The sequence below is a fragment of the Solanum tuberosum genome, unplaced genomic scaffold (assembly GCF_000226075.1).
Source record: "Solanum tuberosum cultivar DM 1-3 516 R44 unplaced genomic scaffold, SolTub_3.0 scf00052, whole genome shotgun sequence".
Lineage (NCBI taxonomy): Eukaryota > Viridiplantae > Streptophyta > Magnoliopsida > Solanales > Solanaceae > Solanum > Solanum tuberosum.
This window is the reverse complement of record NW_006238977.1, coordinates 1,105,803-1,125,004: the sequence shown is the minus strand read 5'-3', so window position 1 is coordinate 1,125,004 and position 19,202 is coordinate 1,105,803. Positions and strand designations below refer to the sequence as shown.

General features: G+C 32.9%; 1 protein-coding gene across 1 annotated transcript; it reads right to left on the bottom strand.

Moving 5' to 3' along the window:
• Nucleotides 1–5,232: 5,232 nt before the first annotated feature.
• LOC102594750 (anthranilate synthase alpha subunit 1, chloroplastic-like) lies at nucleotides 5,233–18,483 on the bottom strand. Its single transcript, XM_015307158.1, has 15 exons — nucleotides 18,403–18,483; nucleotides 17,116–17,301; nucleotides 16,648–16,845; nucleotides 13,437–13,545; nucleotides 13,049–13,202; nucleotides 12,697–12,902; nucleotides 11,978–12,129; nucleotides 11,707–11,822; nucleotides 11,377–11,623; nucleotides 11,227–11,283; nucleotides 10,977–11,129; nucleotides 10,790–10,834; nucleotides 10,629–10,749; nucleotides 10,068–10,408; nucleotides 5,233–5,475 (listed from the first exon to the last, which is right to left on the bottom strand). The coding sequence occupies exons 1-15, from the start codon at nucleotides 18,481–18,483 to the stop codon at nucleotides 5,233–5,235; spliced, it is 2,409 nt and encodes an 802-aa protein (XP_015162644.1).
• Nucleotides 18,484–19,202: the final 719 nt, after the last annotated feature.

Sequence of the window (19,202 nt, the reverse complement as noted above, 5' to 3'; positions counted from 1 at the left end):
TTTGAGGACTGCTAAGAGAATCCAAAGACACTTGAAGAAAACAGGGACCTGGTTCTATTATGTCCATCAGGAAACTTTTTGATTTGGAGGAACATGTGATGTTGATTATGCTGGGTATCAAGTCAATAGAAAGAGTACCTCAGGATTGGCTAATGTTCTAGGCTGATCTCTCACTCATGGGGAACTAAAAGGCAAGATTCAGTTGCTCTGAGGCATATAATGTAACAAGTGCAGCTTGATGTGCTCAACTCTTATGGACCAAGAAATATCTTGAAGCTCCTATTAGACCTGGCTGAGATAATCAAACTGATGTTGGGAATGCTGAAACCTTCTTGAATGGATTCTGCCTGAAGCAATCAACTCTCTTATGACTATTGATGAGTCCGAGATTTGGACTCATTTAGAGCTTTATTTGTATAGGTTTAGTGTCCTCAAATGTTCATTTTGTGCCAATAACTGATGAAAGTCCTTGATTTTTAGGATTATGGATTAAGGAGAAAAGCATGGACACTACGTTGCAAAAGGAGCAAAGCGAGCTGAAAGAAGGAAGAAAAGAGAGCATGGTGATCGCCAAGTCCATTTGACGACTCGCTGAGTGGCCTCAATGATAGCCTAAAGTTCTAGAGTGCTAAGCCCTGAACGAGAAAATCAAGTTGGCAAGAGAAAGGAACAATCGGCGGATCGCCGAGTGGTTCCGCGTGCAGTGTTAGATCGCCCAAAGTTACAGGACTGGAGGATACTAAAGGTTAAGACAAAAAGGCGATGAAATTGGCTAAAGTGCGCATCTCCAAGTTGATCGGCGAGCCCGACTTACTGCGCCGAATGGCTCTTCGCAGTATTTTTTTGCCGGCTATAAATACATTTTTGAATATTTAGTTTGAGAGCTTTATCAATATCTGATAATCATTTTTTCATCTGGAATTGAGAGTTCTGAACTGAGAGACAAGATTTCTTTAGCTTTGAAGAATTGAAACTTTTCATTTTTGAGAAATTGAAAGTGGGTCTTTAAGATTCTTCAATTTGGATCTTTGTAAAGACGAAGTTAATCTTACACAGTTGATGGAAACACAATTTGGTAACGATTTTTATCTTTTTATGATGTCTAGCTAAAACCCCAATTATTGATGTGTGATTATGTGATTATGGGCTGATTTAGCTAATGGGTGTTGCTAATTGTTAGTGTAATTGTTGTTTAGAAGTGAGTTCAATCATTTATTGTGTGTTAATTTAGGAATTGCAGTTGCAAATGTGATTCCACCTTTGTGTTATTGGCTTACTGAAGAGAGAGGTTTTAGAACTAAGGTATTTGATTGATGGTCGGTGGGTATTGGGTTGGCCCGGGTTCAGCTCGAGAGAGTGAATCCTAAACCCTTTTCCACATATTCAGCTCAAGAGAGTGAATGGACTAAGGTGTGGGTTCTTCTTATTTTGCATGATTGTCGATGTTCGAAAGAAATCGACTTGATTCGGGGTAAATTGTTCGAGAGAAAGTTTATCCCCTCTATAGTCTAGCTTACTCACTGATTTTCAGTTGTTTTCTAATAGTTACAACTACCCATTTGCCTATAATAGTCTGTAATCGAATCACATCTCAAGAACTCGTCTCATAATTGCTATTTTTTGTGTTATTTGCTGCTGTTGGGAGTTGTTAATTTCACAACCAAAACCCCCATTTGACATTAGTGTCAACCCCTGATTTAAATTTTGTTTTATTTGATAATGTCTATTCCTATGATTGATTTGAACTTATTCGTACTTACCTATTGAATATTAAGCACGTACCGCTCTCTATGGGAACGATCCCAACTCACTTAGTTGGGTTATATACTGACTAGCGATCGTTGACACTTCGAATTGGAAGAAGTGTCCTTGAAACGTTAATCAATTATGCAAAGGGAGCAGGTATCCTTACTTTTTAGTTATGTATGTTTTAGCAAATTCAGTCTCATACCTTCTATAGGTATACACACATGGAAAAAGGGCAGAAGGAAAAGGTAGGTTAGGACAGATCTAGGCCATCACATTAAAACTACATAGAGGGACCTGGTCCGTTCTCAAAGGTTTAGCACTCTTAACATTGCAGTTTGAATTATGCATGAGAAACGTTGCAATTGCCACATGTCTGTCATTCAGGTATTTGACCGTTGTCCCATCATTTGAGTACCAAAATGACACTTCCTTTCACTTCATTTATACTCCATATTTCTTTTCAAATTCCCTTCCAAAATCAGAAATTTTCAAAAACCTTCTTTTCTCCTTTCTCAAAAAACACTTCAAATGGTTATACCATTTGCTAGAATTTTCTGATGAAGATGTTTTTAAGTGTGAAGAGGGACCAGGTCTTACAAACAAAAAGAAGAAGGTGGAAAAAATGATGTTCAAAAAGGAAGAGGTTGATATTCTGAGAACTCAAAGTTTTCTGAATAGGAGGGTGTGTGACCTTAAAAAAAATGAAAAAAAAAATGAAATGGTTCCTCAGTTATTGATCCATTCATCTCGGAGGCCTTGAGTAAGTTTGATTCTACCAATCTTTTTGTCATGAGAAACTCAGGCTTGCATTGGAAGCTATGATAGTTGTTATTGCTAACAGGGATACCGAAATGGTTTGTCTTAAGGTTCAGCTTCTGAAACAGCACAACCAGAGGGACCAGGTTGGAAAAAAAATTGGCAGTCCCGAAGGTTCAACATTAAGGCTGGGCAGCAAAGAATGTGAGCTTCAAGAGAGGCTTCTGAAAATACCATGCTAAGGGATATGCTCTACTAATTTTATTCTTTCAATCCCTTGCCTCTAAGTCATCCCTTCTCTTCCTAACTTTCTATGTCAGTCCTCATTCCTCTTTTTCTATCAAAACTGAGTGGGCATTGTTCTGGTTTTCATTCATAATCATATTTGCAATGCTTTAATGGCTGATCTTTTATTTATGGATGAATAATGTCTTGTTTCTACTGACTTGTCTCATTACTTTATGCATTTTTACTCATGCTTAGTGTTGCCCAAGTGGCCATGAATTTTCTTGAACAGCATTTCTATCAACTTGGTTTACTGCTTTAACCCTTTTTTATGATGTCAAAAAGGGGAAAATTGTTAAGGTATGAGATCAATTATGGTAGCTACTTGAAGAAAACATGGTCATGTCGATAGGGGGAATCTTAAGGTATGAGATCAATAAGGTTAAGTACTTGAAGAAGACATGGTCATGCCGATATGGGGAATCAATGCTAGCTACTTGTAGAGGAAATGGTCATGTCGATAAGGGGAAGAAGTTGAACAAGTTTGTCATCATCAAAAAAGGGGAAAATACTATTTTTGATGTTTTGATGATTTGACAAACCTCAGGGATGATGAAACTCCAGTTACCTGAAGAGTTCTTGTTGAAAGGGGAACTGGTGAATAAGTTCGGTATCATCAAAAAGGGGTAAAATGTTATTTTGGAGCTAATGTTAAGTTTTGATGATTTAACAAACTTAGAGATCTAGCAAGGAACCAGATCCTTGTTATTGGGACTGATGACAGTGAAATGAATGAATAAACTCAGTGTGAGGAATATTTGTGTGTCATCATCAAAAAGGGGGAAAATATTGTATTCTAGGTGTTTTGAAGATCCTCACAAATGCAGGGGCTGGTCCCTGGCAGAGTGCTCTTGTCCAGATTCAAATAGAGTACAACTGTAAAGCTGTCATGTGAGGTGGTAGGTCAAAAATTGCAGTGTACTGCACCAATAGAAAGAGCGGACGAGACTTTATGTTTCAGTGGCTCACAATTGCAGGGACTCGATCCCTGGCTGAGTTTGCTCATCCAGATCTATAGTGGTGTACAACTGTAAAGTCGTCCTGTCAGAGGTTGGTGAGGCGTCAGCGTACTACACCAATCATAATGGATGAGGTTGTTTGTCCAATGGTCAATAACTCTTTATGGTTGACTTAGTCAACATGACAAACAACAAATTAAATTATTCATTCAAAAGGAGAGGGAGCCAGCAAGTCTCTCAAGAACTCACTAAGAAAAGTTTGCAAGGGATCTGGTCCCTTCAAGACTGCGTATGTGAAAGGACGACAAGACATCTATCAGAAAATTTGTCACTTCTGATGTGGTAGGTGCATGTCTTTCCAGAGAGACAAGCTCTCAACCAATGGCGGTCCCAAGGAGTTTGTGTTCATTTTGATATAATCTCTCAACACAAAACATAAACTTAAGATTTGGCAAACAAAACTTGGATTTTCTCTGAAAATTCACAAGCTTGAAAAGAGAAGGCCATCTTCACGGAAGAACACAGCTCATATCAACAAGGGGGCAGTTGGAGTACTGAAGCGTCTTGTTGTATTTAGAGTTGTGTATCTTATGTGCTTAAATTGTAAATTTATTCCTATATTATAATGGAATTAGATTTTTTGTTCTGTTCATCTAAACGTCTAAGTCAGTTAAGGGTAGCTGATTTAGTAGGCAGTCTTGTATCTACTTAGTTAAATTCTAAGTTATCTAGAGTTAGGTAGCTTAGTGGGCAATGTGGTATCTGCTTAGTTGCTTTCTTTGTGGTAGAGTTACTACATTGAGGGGGAAGGGATTTAGAGGTAAATTTCTAGGTTGCAAGAAGTTATAATCTGAAAAATCGTTGCTCCGTTTGAGTGAAATGGAGTTTGGGTTGAAAAGCCTGTGAGGACAGGTCGTGGTTTTCACCGCCCTTGAGCAAGGGGGTTTCCATGTAAAACTCTTGTGCACGTTTTACATTGTGCTATTTATTTTCCGCATTTTTACTTCTGCACTGTTATTCTGTCGAGGGACCTGGTCCCGAGATCACTGGTAGTGGTTGCTGAAGCATATTAAACATCCAAATTCTGATGCAAAACTACATCTATGACTTGAGTGTACGTAAAGAGATGGAACCGATGAGATTGACTAAATTATATATATGGAAGCTCCCAACAGAAAATGTAGTTCGTTTAAAAATTATATTAGAGTTGTTTGAGAATTGGGGATGAGTTGATTTATAATAACTACTACTAGATAACATACCATAAGTGAAACTTCTTTTTACGTAGGAGTCATACATATTACTTTATTTCTCAACTACTTCAACACATGTGGAAACATTTATGACACTTATGTATTCAGATGAACACCCTCGCGGGGCCTTAGATCCATCCCTGAATATATAAATGGATGTTTTCTAGTGAAATCTAATTGTTAATCGAAAGTGGAGCCCTATATTTATTCCTTGTAGCAAGCGTGGGAAACTAATTAAACAAGTTACTCGTACCACAATTAGTGAAAACAGGATCCTCACCACAAAAAGTATCAGGTAGTTCATCATCAATAAGTCTGGGCTTCCATCCGTTAGAAATACTTGTTGGAATTGTCATCGGATCTTCGACCATCTTCTTTGTCAATTTTCCAGCATGGTGGTCCAATATAGTCATAATGTGTTCCTTAACTACAATCTCCATGGATGGTTGAGCTCCCACCATGTTGTATCGACCCTGAGAGAAACAACTATAACTTTTACATAGCATGATCAACCACAACATAACCAGTGGAATCTGGGGAGGATAGAGTGTACCCAGACCTTACAACTACCTCATGGAGGTAGAGAGGTTGTTTCCGATAAATATGTATATATATCAAATCAATCAAAAAGCTAAGTAATTAATAAAACAATTTATTTATTTATTTATTTTACTCACACATATATCGTGCATATCATACTACTTGACATTTATTATTATTTTTCGATAAACCCTTAGTTCAATAAAAAAATAATCCAATGAAGTATAGAGAAATAAATAATGAAAACAATCCAAACAGTCAAATTATGTCACATAAATTGAGACAAACAGAGTAGTTAGGTACGGCAAGAGATATATACCATGACTAAGAGATGAAGAGTTGAGAGAGGAGCAATGGAGACGAGCAGAAGTTGAACTCCGGCAAGAAATGAGAGAGACCGACAAACATTACGATGATAAATAGGTAACAACTGTATTTTATGAAAGATTTTGCGATGGTGACTGTGAAAATGGATCACTTATTCATACTCTCAAAAAAAACATTTATAGTAAAATCTCACGAAATTAATGGAAGACCATAAAATATCATTATTTTGCAATTCAGTGAACGAAGATTAATTTTAACTACATTAGAATCACTAATGTAACTTAATATTTATATTCTATATCTGTCCACTCATTAATGAAAGTCAATTTGACTAATTTTCAAAGTTAAATTAGATTACATTAATTCAATATTTTAAACAAAAATAATTTAGATATTCAAAAACTATACGAAAAGTATTATAAATTTCATTTATTTGCATATCAATATGATGAAAAAAATACATCGTTAAATGTTAGTCAAAGTTATTATCTTTTGACATCAAAAAAGAAAATTATGACAATTAGAAGTAGACGGGAGTAGTATCATATTTATTGAATGCACATAAAAATAAAATTATTTATTATATATAAAGTATAATGAATACATCAAAATAATTGTATCTTACTAATTCTATTTATTGAATTCATATAAAAATATATTCATTATACATAAAATACAATGTATGTGCATGATTCATTGTAAAATAAATTCAAGTATTTGATAATTCATTAGAAAATTAAATTCATTATACAAAATGTTCATTGTTTCTTAGAGCCCGTTTGGATTGACTTAAAAAAAGTAGTTTTAAAGTCAAAAATAAAAAGATAAACTTAAATGACTTTTAAGTCAAAAAATAAAAAAGTAGGGGGAGACCTACTTTGGCTTTTTACTTATTTTAAGTCATTTAAACATATTTAACTTATTTGTCTTTTGACAATATTTATTGTTGTAAAAACTTCTAACTGAAATTGAGATAATGTTATTGCATCCAAAATTGCCAAAAACTTTAGTAGCATTTATATAGAGTGTTGTATGCAATAACATTAACTCAATTGTAGTTATAAGTTTTTACAACAATAAATATTGTTGCTAAAAGTATTCTATAACCACTAAGGCTATCACTTAATGAAGATCTTAATCTTAATCATTCAGATCTTAGACATTAAGTGTGTTCGACTCTAAAAGTAACGAAAACGATCCAAATAGTCAAACTACGTAACATAAATTGAGATGAACTGAGTAGTTATGAAGGGCAAGAGATATATACCATGGCGAAGAGATGAAGAGTTGAGAGAGAAGCAATGGAGACGAGAATAAGTTGAACTGCGGCTAGAAATGACGGAGAACGGCAGAACATTCCGATGCATCAACCGCATTTTATGGTGTTCAAAATTGAAATTAAAGATTTGTGATAGTGACTGTGAAAATGGATCACTTATTTACACTCTCAAAAAAAAATTAAAGTAAATTCTCACGAAATTAATGGTGGACCATAAAATGTTAATATTTTGAGAGATTCAGTGAATGAAGGTTAATTTTGACTACATTAGAATCATTAATGTAGCTTATTAATTTATATACTATATTTGTCCCCTTTTAATTGTCATATTGCACTTTCTAAAAGTCAATTTGACTAATTTTCAAAGTTAAATTTGATTACATTCATTCGATATTTTAAACAAAAAATTTAGATATTCAAAAATTATACGAAAAGTATTATAAATTCTAATTTTTGCATATCAATATGATGAAAAAATACATCGTAAAATGTTAGTCAAAGTTATTATCGTTTGACTTCAGAAAAGAAAACTATGACAATTAAAAGTGGACGGAGGTAGTTGAATATTTATTGAATTCACATAAAAATAAAATTATTTATTATATATAAAGTACAATGAATACATCAAAATGATTGTATCTTACTAATTACATTTACTGAATTCATACAAAAATATATTTATTATACATAAAGTACAATGTATGTATATGATTCATTCTAATATATATTTTTTTGTAAAATAATTTATTGTAAGATAAATTTAATAATTCATTATAAAATTGAATTCATTATACAAAATGTTCATTGTTTCTAAATAATCAAATTATTATTCATTATATTTTTACTATAAACATCCAATGTATGATGGTGAGAATAAACTATATAAGCAACATAGGAAATTTCTTGAAACCATATCCAAAAATGGCTTCTCATTTAAAAGATATTACAAAAATCAACCATATATTTGTATAGGGGTCTTCTAAAAATATATTATCTTAATATCTTATCGAAATGAGTGATTTTTTTCATTGACCCAAATCGTGACCGGATGAAAATCTTGTCTTAGAAAGATTATTAATTTATCGAGTATTAAATTAGTGATGTTTTACTGAACTTCTACTTTCTATTTGTTTGGCCATCCATAATGATCCAAGTGTCAGATTATGCGGCAACTTCGGGTTTCTTTAATTTATTTTTTATTCTTAGTATTAATTACTTATTTTCTAAATAATATTTTAAGATTTATTAAAAATCAAATAATAGGGATAATATTGAAAATGGATCACTTATTTATACTCTAAAAAAACATTTAAAGTAAAATCTCACAAAACTAATGGTGGACCATAAGATATTATTATTCTGAGAGATTAAATGAATGACAGTTAATTTTGACTACATTAGAATCATTAAAGTAACCTATTAATTTATATACTATATCGGTCAGCTTTTAAATTGTCATATTGCACTTTTCAAAATTCAATTTGACTAATTTTCAAAGTTAAATTATATTACATTAATTCGATATTTTATAAAAAATTAGATATTCAAAAATTATTCAAAAAGTACTATAATTTCCAACTTTTTGCATATCAATATGATAAAAAATACATCGTAAAATATTAGCCAAGCTCTTGCTGGAAATGACCTCAGCATCACAAGCTCTTGCTGGAAATGACATCAGCATCACAAGTTATCACATGTCTCATCACGGTGGCCAACAATCAATTTATTTTTCTATCTACCATATGGTAATTTTCATTTTTAGTAATAATTTCAATTGACACAATAAAATAGAAACTGGAAGTTAGAAAAGAATTGAAAAGTGTAAGTTACCTTGCAATTAATAATGTTGCTCTTCTTTGTGTTTATTTAATTTTTTGTTTATATGAAGATTGAAGAGGTTTATAGTACATTCATGCATGGACAAAATCAATATGTTTTGACATAAGAAAAGTAAAAAAATTGTTAATGTACGTATTTTGATTTAGTTTTGAATTAATCTATTTAATTATGTTACATATTGTAGTTGGACATATAATATTAAAAGCTAGGCAAAGATGTCTTCGTCAAGAAACAACGATGAGAAGTTGAAGATAAGGAATAAGTTGGAAGAGGTGAGAGAACATATACAAGAGTGAACAAGCTACGTTAAACCACTTGACCAGGTACAAGTGAATCATGGATGTAATTCAAGGAGAGTTGATGCCTCAAATCAAATCAATAGATTGAAAGATTATGAGACCAAGCTCAAAGAAAAATTGATGGAGAAGGGTGTGAGTTACTACAAAAAAAATTTAATTTCTACTAAGATTTAGGACTTCCCCAAATTTGTTATTAGCTAACTTTGGACTTCCAATTTTATATTCTAGTCAAGTACTACTTTTTCTTATGTTGAACTTTGCTTTATTTTATTTTCGGATTATCATATCATATCATCATCATCATTAGAAAATTATTTGTCAAATTCTATGGCATATATGAAGAAAAAAAATGTTAGCTGATAAAAACAGTCTATCTATATCTGTCTATTTAGATCTGATTAAGATTCAGATCTTCATTAAGTGTCTGCCTTAGTGGCTATGGATTAATTTTAGAGTCAAACAAACTTAATGTCTAAGATCTAAATAATTAACATTAAAATTTACATTAAGTGCTAGCCTTAGTGGTTATAGATTTACTTTTAGCGGCAATATTTATTGTTGTAAAAACTTCTAATGGCAATTGAGTTAAAATGTCATTGCATCCAGAATCGTCAAAGACTTTAGCAACAATAATGTAGAGTGTTGTTTAAAATACTCATATTAAATATTGTAGTGAGATTACGAGGTAGGGGATTTAAACCCTCACTAATTGAGCTACTAAGATTCTCCAAATTCATTCTCATTTCATTTGGCTAGTTAGTTTCTTTTTTTCATGTACTCTGGCCCTTGAAAATACATTTGGCACAGAACAATTTATCTTAAGTACTGATGATCTGCATAGACAAGCTACTTTATCTTCACATTCTTTCTGTTTCTCATCAGGATCACTATCAGTGACAATTCGAGCCTCAGATTGGAGATGTGCAACCCATTCCTGACGTTTGCTGGCATCCGTGTATGAATACATTGTGTCATAACGAGGTCTGTTCATGAATACCAGCGTCCTTAGAGCTAATCCTATGTCCATGCCACCTGAAAATGAAATGCCTCCAAATCCACCACTGTAAGGCACTCTCCGACCCACTTCTAGTTGATCGATCAACTCCATCGCCTTAACTTGGATCATACATGAACAAAGAACAGGACTATAAATAATTCCATATTGTACAAATTTATAGAAACATGTTAAATCTAGTAATGAATGAAACTTCAACTTTGGTCCTTATAGTATTAAGACAAATAGATAAGCTCGTTTGGTTGGAGAACTAGTTATCCTGGGATTTGTAACATTTCTATGAACAATGAATGACCAACGAATTTAAAGTCGCAAGTGTAACCTTTGGTGCTCCACAGATGGTCCCAACAGGCAATGCAGCCCGGAGTGCATCCCAACAGGTTAAATGATCAAGCAACTCTCCCGACACCTGTGGCGGAAAAAATGCCATGCTTGTAAAGATTGTCTAGACATATCAAGTAGTAGGAAGTCAGATTTTGCATCACATGAAACAACCAAAGATCAACATTCACAGAACCAGGTTTTGATACCTAGCAAGAAAAATGTTGAAATTTCGGTAACTCATCGTATTTTTCAAGTGCATGTCAAAACATATTCATCAGGAACACAAGATAGATGCTAACACTGTTATAAATCAGAGATAACAACTAACAAAAAATTATAGTATTAAACCTTTCTTACATCATTTCGTCCTAAATCGACTAGCATGATGTGCTCCGCACATTGTTTCTCATCTTTTAACATCTGCATTTCCAACATCACATCCTCATCAGGTGTCCTCCCTCTTCTACTTGTCCCAACTAATGGTCGATTAACAATTCTTCTCTGTCAATGGAACAAATGAACATTACAAACTCTCAAAAAAACTAATTAGATGTGTGAAACAGAGAAAAAGGGAGAAGAACAATATCATCCCTCTTACTTTCTTCACACGCGTCAAAGTTTCTGGACTCGATGCAACTAAAGTACAGCCTCTGGCCTGATATAGAAAAGATAACATAGCAACTTCACTGAAGCACAGGTAATATCAGACATTTAGTCACACTGAAAACACAAAGAACAAACGACTTACTTGTATGTAAGTCATGTATGGGCTTGGATTCACAATTCTTAATGTTCTATAGACTTCAAATGGATCAGCAAATATTCTTCTCTCAAAACGTTGACTTAAAACAATTTGATGTATGTCTCCTGAAGCAATGTGTTCCTTTGCCTGTAAGATGGCATTCTTGTACTCCTCACGTGTCATGTTTTCCGTGGTTAACGAAGTTCCAAATTCATGAATACAGAAATCCACAGAACTGGGAGATAACCTTGGACTAAAAAATAAAAATTCAAAATGTAAATAATGTTTCTCAGTTGCTTGTATTTATGCAAAAAAGGAAAACGAAAAAGGACTTACGACTCGATTCCTTGTACTCTAGACATTAATATTTCCAAGTGTTTCTTCCCATCAAGATAAGCCTCAGGAAGAGAGGAATATTGATCCAACCGCACCCAGTGAATCACATGCACTTTCTGCAGGAACAAGAAGTACTTATCCTGTTCTCATATATATGCACCAAGTGTAAATCAAGAACAAACGGCGATAATAGCTTGACTTTGAAAAGGCCGGACATATAAGAAGTAATGGTAGAGAGACTACTCATAAGTGCAAAATTCGACAAACATACCTTCTCTACATGATCAAATACAATGACATCCTCATAAAGTCCTAACTGATTATCTGCGAGGTTCCGGTCATCCTCTGCAGCCCTTAGGAATGGTAACTTTTTGTTCTCTACATACCGAACTGTGTCATATGAGAAGTAACCAAACCATCCACCTGTTTGAAGTGATATTAATGACAGTAAACTTGTGATTTGATTAAGAAAATGCAGAGTGAAGTGATCATGCCAGCAAATCATGTGCATGGAGCTCAAGCTGTAGTAGCCTTCCCAAATACAACAACATACCCTAAACTTCCGAATTCTGATGCAAAACTACATCTATGACTAGATTGTACGTAATGAGATGGAATCGATCAGATTGACTAAATAATATGGAAGCTCCCAACAGAAAATGCAGTTCATTTAAAAAAAATTATTGGAGTTGGTTGAGAATTGTAGAGTTGATATATAATAACTAATACTAGATAACATACATATTACTTTATTTCTCAACTACTTCAACACATGTGGAAATATTTATGACTCTCATGACACTTATGTACTCAGATGAACACCCTCGCGGTTCCTTAGATCCACCCCTGAATATATAAGTGTATGTTTTCCAGAGGAAACTAGTTGTTAATCGAGAGCAGAGACCTATATTTATTCCTTGTATCAAGCTATAGTGGGAAACTAATTAAATAAGATGCTCATACCACAGTTAGTGAAAACAGAATCCTCACCATAAAAGGTATCAGGTAGTTCAACATCAATAAGTCTGGGCTTCCATCCGTTGGTAATACTTGCTGAAATTGTCATTGGATCTTCGACCATCTTCTGAGTCAATTTTCCAGCTTGGTGGTCCAATATAGTCACATTGTGTTCCTTAACTACAATTTCCATGGATGGTTGAGCTCCCACCACGCTGTATCGACCCTGAGAGAAACAACTAACTTTTACCTAGTATGATCAACCACAATATACCCAGTCGAATCCCATGGAATCTGGGGAGGTAGAGACGTTGTTTCCGATAAATATCTATTTATTATCAAATCAATCAAAAAGCTAAGTAAATTTTTTTTAAGAAAAACTTACAACTCATACAGAAAACTTGGAGCTTCACGATCCTCTTCTTTCACCAAACATCGGTTTGCCAACACCGGAGTCAGATGATCAGAAAAAATGGTTCTGTGAAGCGGAATCAAGTTTCCGCTTTTAGAAACTTCAATGAACCTCTTCTCATCCATAACTGAACAAAAGGAAAAAGTAATTTATTTATTTATTTATTTTACTCACACATATATTGTACATATCATACTACTTGACATTTATTATTTTTTTCGATAGACACTTAGCTCAATAAAAAAATAATCCAAAATAGTATAGAGAATGAAATAACGAAAACAATCCAAACAACCAAATTACGTCACATAGATTGAAACAAACTGAATAGTTAGGTACGGCAAGAGATATATACCATGACGAAGAGATGACGAGTTGAGAGAGGAGCAATGGAGACGAGTAGAAGTTGAACTCTGGCTAGAAATGAGAGAGACCGGCAGAACATTCCGATGACATATAAGTAACTTTGACTACATTAGTATCATTAATGTAACTTATTAATTTATAGTAAAATCTCACTAAATTAATGGTGGACCATAAAATATTATTATTTTGAGATTCAGTGAATGAAGTTTAACTTTGACTACATTAGTATCATTGATGTAACTTATTAATTTATTTTCTATATATGTCCACTCATTAATGAAAGTCAATTTGACTAATTTTCAAAGTTAAATTAGATTACATTAATTCAATATTTTAAACAAATATAATTTAGATATTCAAAAACTATACGAAAAGTACTATAAAATTCCATTATTTTTGCATATCAATATGATGAAAAAAATACATCATTAAATGTTAGTCAAAGTTATTATCTTTTGACTTCAAAAAAGAAAATTATGACAATTAAAAGTAGACGGGAGTAGTATCATATTTATTGAATGCACATAAACATAAAATTATTTATTATATATAAAGTATAATGAATACATCAAAATAATTGTATAATTATATTTATTGAATTCATATAAAAATATATTCATTATACATAAAATACAATGTATGTGTATGATTCATTGTAATATTTTTTTTTTGTTAAATGATTCATTGTAAAATAAATTCAAGAATTCAATAATTCATTAGAAAATTAAATTCATTATACAAAATGTTCATTGTTTCTTAGAGCCCTTTTGGATTGACTTAAAAAAAAGTAGTTTTAAAGTCAAAAATAAAAAGATAAATTTAAATGACTTTTAAGTCAAAAAAATAAAAAAGTAGGGGAAGACCTACTTTGGCTTTTGACTTATTTTAAGTCATTTAAACATATTTAACTTATTTGGCTTTTGACAATATTTATTGTTGTATAAACTTCTAAGAGCAATTGAGATAATGTTATTGCATCCAAAATCGCCAAAGACTTTAGCAACATTTATATAGAATGTTGTATGCAATGACAATAACTCAATTGTCGTTATAAGTTTTTACAACAATAAATATTGTTGCTAAAAGTAATCTATAACCACTAAGGCTAGCACTTAATGAAGATCTTAATCTTAATCATTCAGATCTTAGACATTAAGTGTGTTCGACTCTAAAAGTAACGAAAATGATCCAAACAATCAAACTACGTAACATAAATTGAGACGAACTGAGTAGTTAGGAAGGGCAAGAGATATATACCACGACGAAGAGATGAAGAGTTGAGAGAGCAGCAATGGAGACGAGAATAAGTTGAAATTCGGCTAGAAATGAGGGAGAACGGTAGAACATTCCGATGAGAGATAGGTAACAACTGCATTTTGTGGTGTTCAAAATTGAAATGAAAGATTTGTGATAGTGACTGTGAAAAATGGATCACTTATTTATACTCTAAAAAAAAACATTTATAGGAAAATCTCACAAAATTAATGGTGGACCATAAAATATTAATATTTTGAGAGATTCAGTGAATGAAGGTTTATTTTGACTACATTAGAATCATTAATGTAGCTTATTAATTTATATATTATATTTGTCCACTTTTAATTGTCATATTGCACTTTTCAAAAGTCAATTTGACTAATTTTCAAAGTTAATTTTGATTACATTAATTCGATATTTTAAACAAAAAAATTTAGATATTCAAAAATTATACAAAAAGTATTATAAATTCAATTTTTTTGCATATCAATATGATGAAAAATACATCGTAAAATGTTAGTCAAAGTTATTATAGTTTGACTTCAAAGAAAACTATGACAATTAAAAGTGGACGGAGGTAGTTGAATATTTATTGAATTCACATAAAAATAAAATTATTTATTATATATAAAGTACAATGAATACATCAAAATGATTGTATCTTACTAATTACATTTATTGAATTCATACAAAAATATATTTATTATACATAAAGCACAATGTATGTATATGATTCATTCTAATATATATTTTTTTGCTAAATAGATCATTGTAAAATAAATTCAATAATTCATTATAAAATTAAATTCATTATACAAAATGTTCATTGTTTCTTAATAATCAAATTATTATCATTATATTTTTACTAAAAACATTCAATGTATGATGGTAAGAATAAACTATATAAGCAACATAGGAAATTTCTTGAAACCATATCCAAAAATGGCTTCTCATTTAAAAGATATCACAAAAATCAACCATATATTTATATAGGGGTCTTCTAAAAATAGATTATCTTATTATTTTATCGAAACAATTGATTTTTTCATTGACCCAAATCGGGACCGGAGGAAAACGTTGTCTTAGAAAGATTATTAATTTATCGAGTATTAAATTAGTGAGGTTTTACTGAACTTCTACTTTCTATTTGTTTGGCCATCCATAATGATCCAAGTGTCTCAGTTTATGCGGCAACTTCGGGTTTCTTTAATTTATTTTTATTCTTAGTATTAATTACTTATTTTCTAAATAATATTTTAAGATTTATTAAAAATCAATTAATAGGGATTATATTGAAAATGGGTCACCACTTATTTATACTCTAATAAAAACATTTACAGTAAAATCTCACAAAATTAATGGTGGACCATAAAATATTATTATTTTGAGAGATTCAGTGAATGAAGGTTAATTTTGACTACATTAGAACCATTAAAGTAACCTATTAATTTATATACTATATCTGTCAGCTTTTAAATTGTCAGATTGCACTTTTTAAAAGTCAATTTGATTAATTTTTAAAGTTAAATTAGATTACATTAATTCGATATTTTTAAAAAATAATTAGATATTCAAAAATTATTCTAAAAGTATTATAATTTCCAACTTTTTGCATATCAATAAGATGAAAAAATACATCGTAAAATGTTAGTCAAAGTTATCATCGTTTGACTTCAAAAAAAGGAAATTAAGGTAGTATCATATTTATTGAATTCACATAAAAATTAGAGAAAGTCAGCCCTCGTACAAACCAATGAACTCTCTCTGCCTCATCGGGAACAATAGTAATAGCATGCCTAGAATGCTCACAGAACCAGGCCTCTTACTCACTCACAGACAAATTGCCCTATCTCAAGTTCTCAAACCTCAGTTGACTCCACTCTCCAAGGAATGAAGCGGTCCTGGGAAGCACTGGAAAACACAACTCACTCTACTAAAGGAGATCTAACTAGTCTAGATCTCCAAAAAGTCCTCCACTGCTCACTGGCGCGTCCGCGCAGTTGAAGTGCAATAAAATGAACAGCACGAGCATCCATCATACCCACTTCCTCATGCATCTCATGGCACCAAGTCAAGAACTCATGAGTATCATCGCTCTTACCACCTTGAAACTCTGGTGGTTTAATATTCTGAAACCTCTCATAACACTACTACTCAGATATCGCCAGAATAATCTTAGGAGCAAATTGAATACCTATAACCGGTGCCGGAACCACTGGTGATTGACCCATCTGATCCTGAATACCCAAAGTCTGTTGCTGCTAACCTGGAGTCTGCGCTCCTAATTCAGCTTGAAAACCATGTGATGTACCTATTGCACCACCCTAAGAAATGTTCTCTAGTGCACCAAATATCCTCAACAAAATCTCCTGAAACAAGTGAGATCCAAACATGTGAGGAACCTGGTTCTAAGCAACCTCAATATGTGGCTCAACTGAAGTCTCTCTAGCTCTGCCTCTAGCTGGTGCCACTTCATGGGCACGGCCTCTAGCCGGTGCAATTCCACGAGCATAGTCTCTAGCTCTAGCCCAACCACTACCCCTAGTTGAGGTATCAAGAACTGTTCCCCTACCTATGGAAACAGAAGCTCTAGTCCTTGACAACTGCCAAAACAACATGCAACAACTAAGCACTAGCAAAGGAAACCATGCACGATAAGAAAGAATAAACAAAAGAAAGCTTTCTAACAGTCTTCATAGCCTCTCAAAGATAAGAATAGACGTATATGTATCCTTGAGTCTCTACTTAGACTTGGCTTGTACACATATGAGACTTATGAACCTAACTCTTATACCATTTGTTGCAACCCAAAAATGGACGTGATGACACTTGTCTATTCCCTGAAAGACAAGTCAGCCTCAAACAATCGAAATGAAAGAAAACCAGAAAGATAAAAACAAGGACAAGACAAAAAAGCAAGGGGTGAGTATCAACAACACGGTACCCAACAAGCAACCTAACAAACCAAGCAACTAGCTAGAAATCAAATACTCATTTTCGTTCCAACAAAACCTCCTCAAACTACAACCTGCATAGAAATCAGTCTAACCTAACAATTATACAATAAACATGTCACAAAATTCAAAATTCACTATCCAAAAGCTATAAGTCAAGAACCAACACGCATCAAGTAGTTAAATCACAAGTATCAAGTACGTCAATCGCATTAAACAATAGGTCGATCATAAGCATCAAAATGAATCAAAACAAAAGAATCAATTCTCGCCAGAACCATTTTCCATCGGCTCTATATCAATCTTTAGTCGAAAATGACCTCGGGTTTATATCAAGCACTAGCCAGAAATGACCTCGAGTTTATTTCAATCACTAGATTAAAAACCTTCGTCTTTATATCAATCACTAGCCAGAAATGACCCTGGCATCACAAGTTCTTGTCAGAAATGACCTCAGCATCATAAGTTACCACATGTCTCATCACGGTGGCCAACAATCAATTTACACTACACGGAAGAGACAACGATTCAAGTAGTTTAAATCAATTCAAGTCCACGTTCATGCATTCAAGCAATTCACCAACCAATCAAATAGGGAACAAAACAAGAATGGAGGGAGCAATAAACCCTTCACCTCAATCCCAATTACTCCCCAACTCACATACAATGAAGGGAAGCAAACAATTCTACTAGATTACACAATTTAAGAGATCACTTGTCTTAAAGCAATTAATTAATCAATCTAAATACTTGAGTTTTCCCCTTCCGAATCACTTCCAAAGCAACACAATCTACAACAATCAAGTATTCTTCCGAGAAAACAATACGCATATCAATTACTTAGAAATATGGGTTAATCAACTCAAAACTCAATTTTAAAAAGGAGGTTTGAATCCTAAAACTAATACTTGAAAAATGATATTTAAGGCCTTAGGAACTCATTAGTGAAAACCATTTAAAAGAAAAGAATAAAATCAATTTAAAATCTTCATTTTAGTTAAGCGGATATCGCAAAAGCGGCCTCCGATTCACTTAAGTGAACCTTGCTGAAGTAGACTTATTCGCAAAAGCGATGCTCCATTCACTTTCGCCAAGGTTCACTTAAGCGGACTAACCTTCACAAAAGCGAGGTTAGCAGACACCAGAAAATTCAACCAGAATAAACCATCGAATGGACCCGTGAGATTCGTTCGAAACCCTGTACACACAAATCATACATGCAAATCGATTATACTTGGCTTTCCAGACTAACTGGAACCATCAAAATATGAATTTGAGGTCTCCTTCACCCCACATCCCAGAAACCACAAGAAACTAACACAATGCTTAAAAAGGATAAAACTACCTCTGAACCTCTAAAAATTTAACCAAGACCTCACTTAGAAAAAAAATTATCCTCCAAATCCAACAGAACTCTCAAAATTCTGATTGAGTATCCGAACCCCGAATGTTGACTAAAGTCAACTCAAAGGCTAAATTTCCACAATTTCACAACTTAGAACTTCAAATCCTCAAAAACATTTTGAATCTGAAACCGACAACTCTAATTG

Excerpts from the sequence above, each read along its gene's own strand:
- LOC102594750 (XM_015307158.1), bottom strand. The coding sequence starts at position 18,483 with ATGCGTATTGTTTTCTCGGAAGAATACTTGATTGTTGTAGATTGTGTT. Across the intron at positions 13,546-16,647 it reads CTTTTTGGAGATCTAGACTA|TCAAAGTTACTTATATGTCA; the intron begins GTTAGATCTCCT and ends ATACTAATGTAG. Across the intron at positions 12,130-12,696 it reads ACTACCTGATACCTTTTATG|GTGGATGGTTTGGTTACTTC; the intron begins GTGAGGATTCTG and ends CACTTCAAACAG.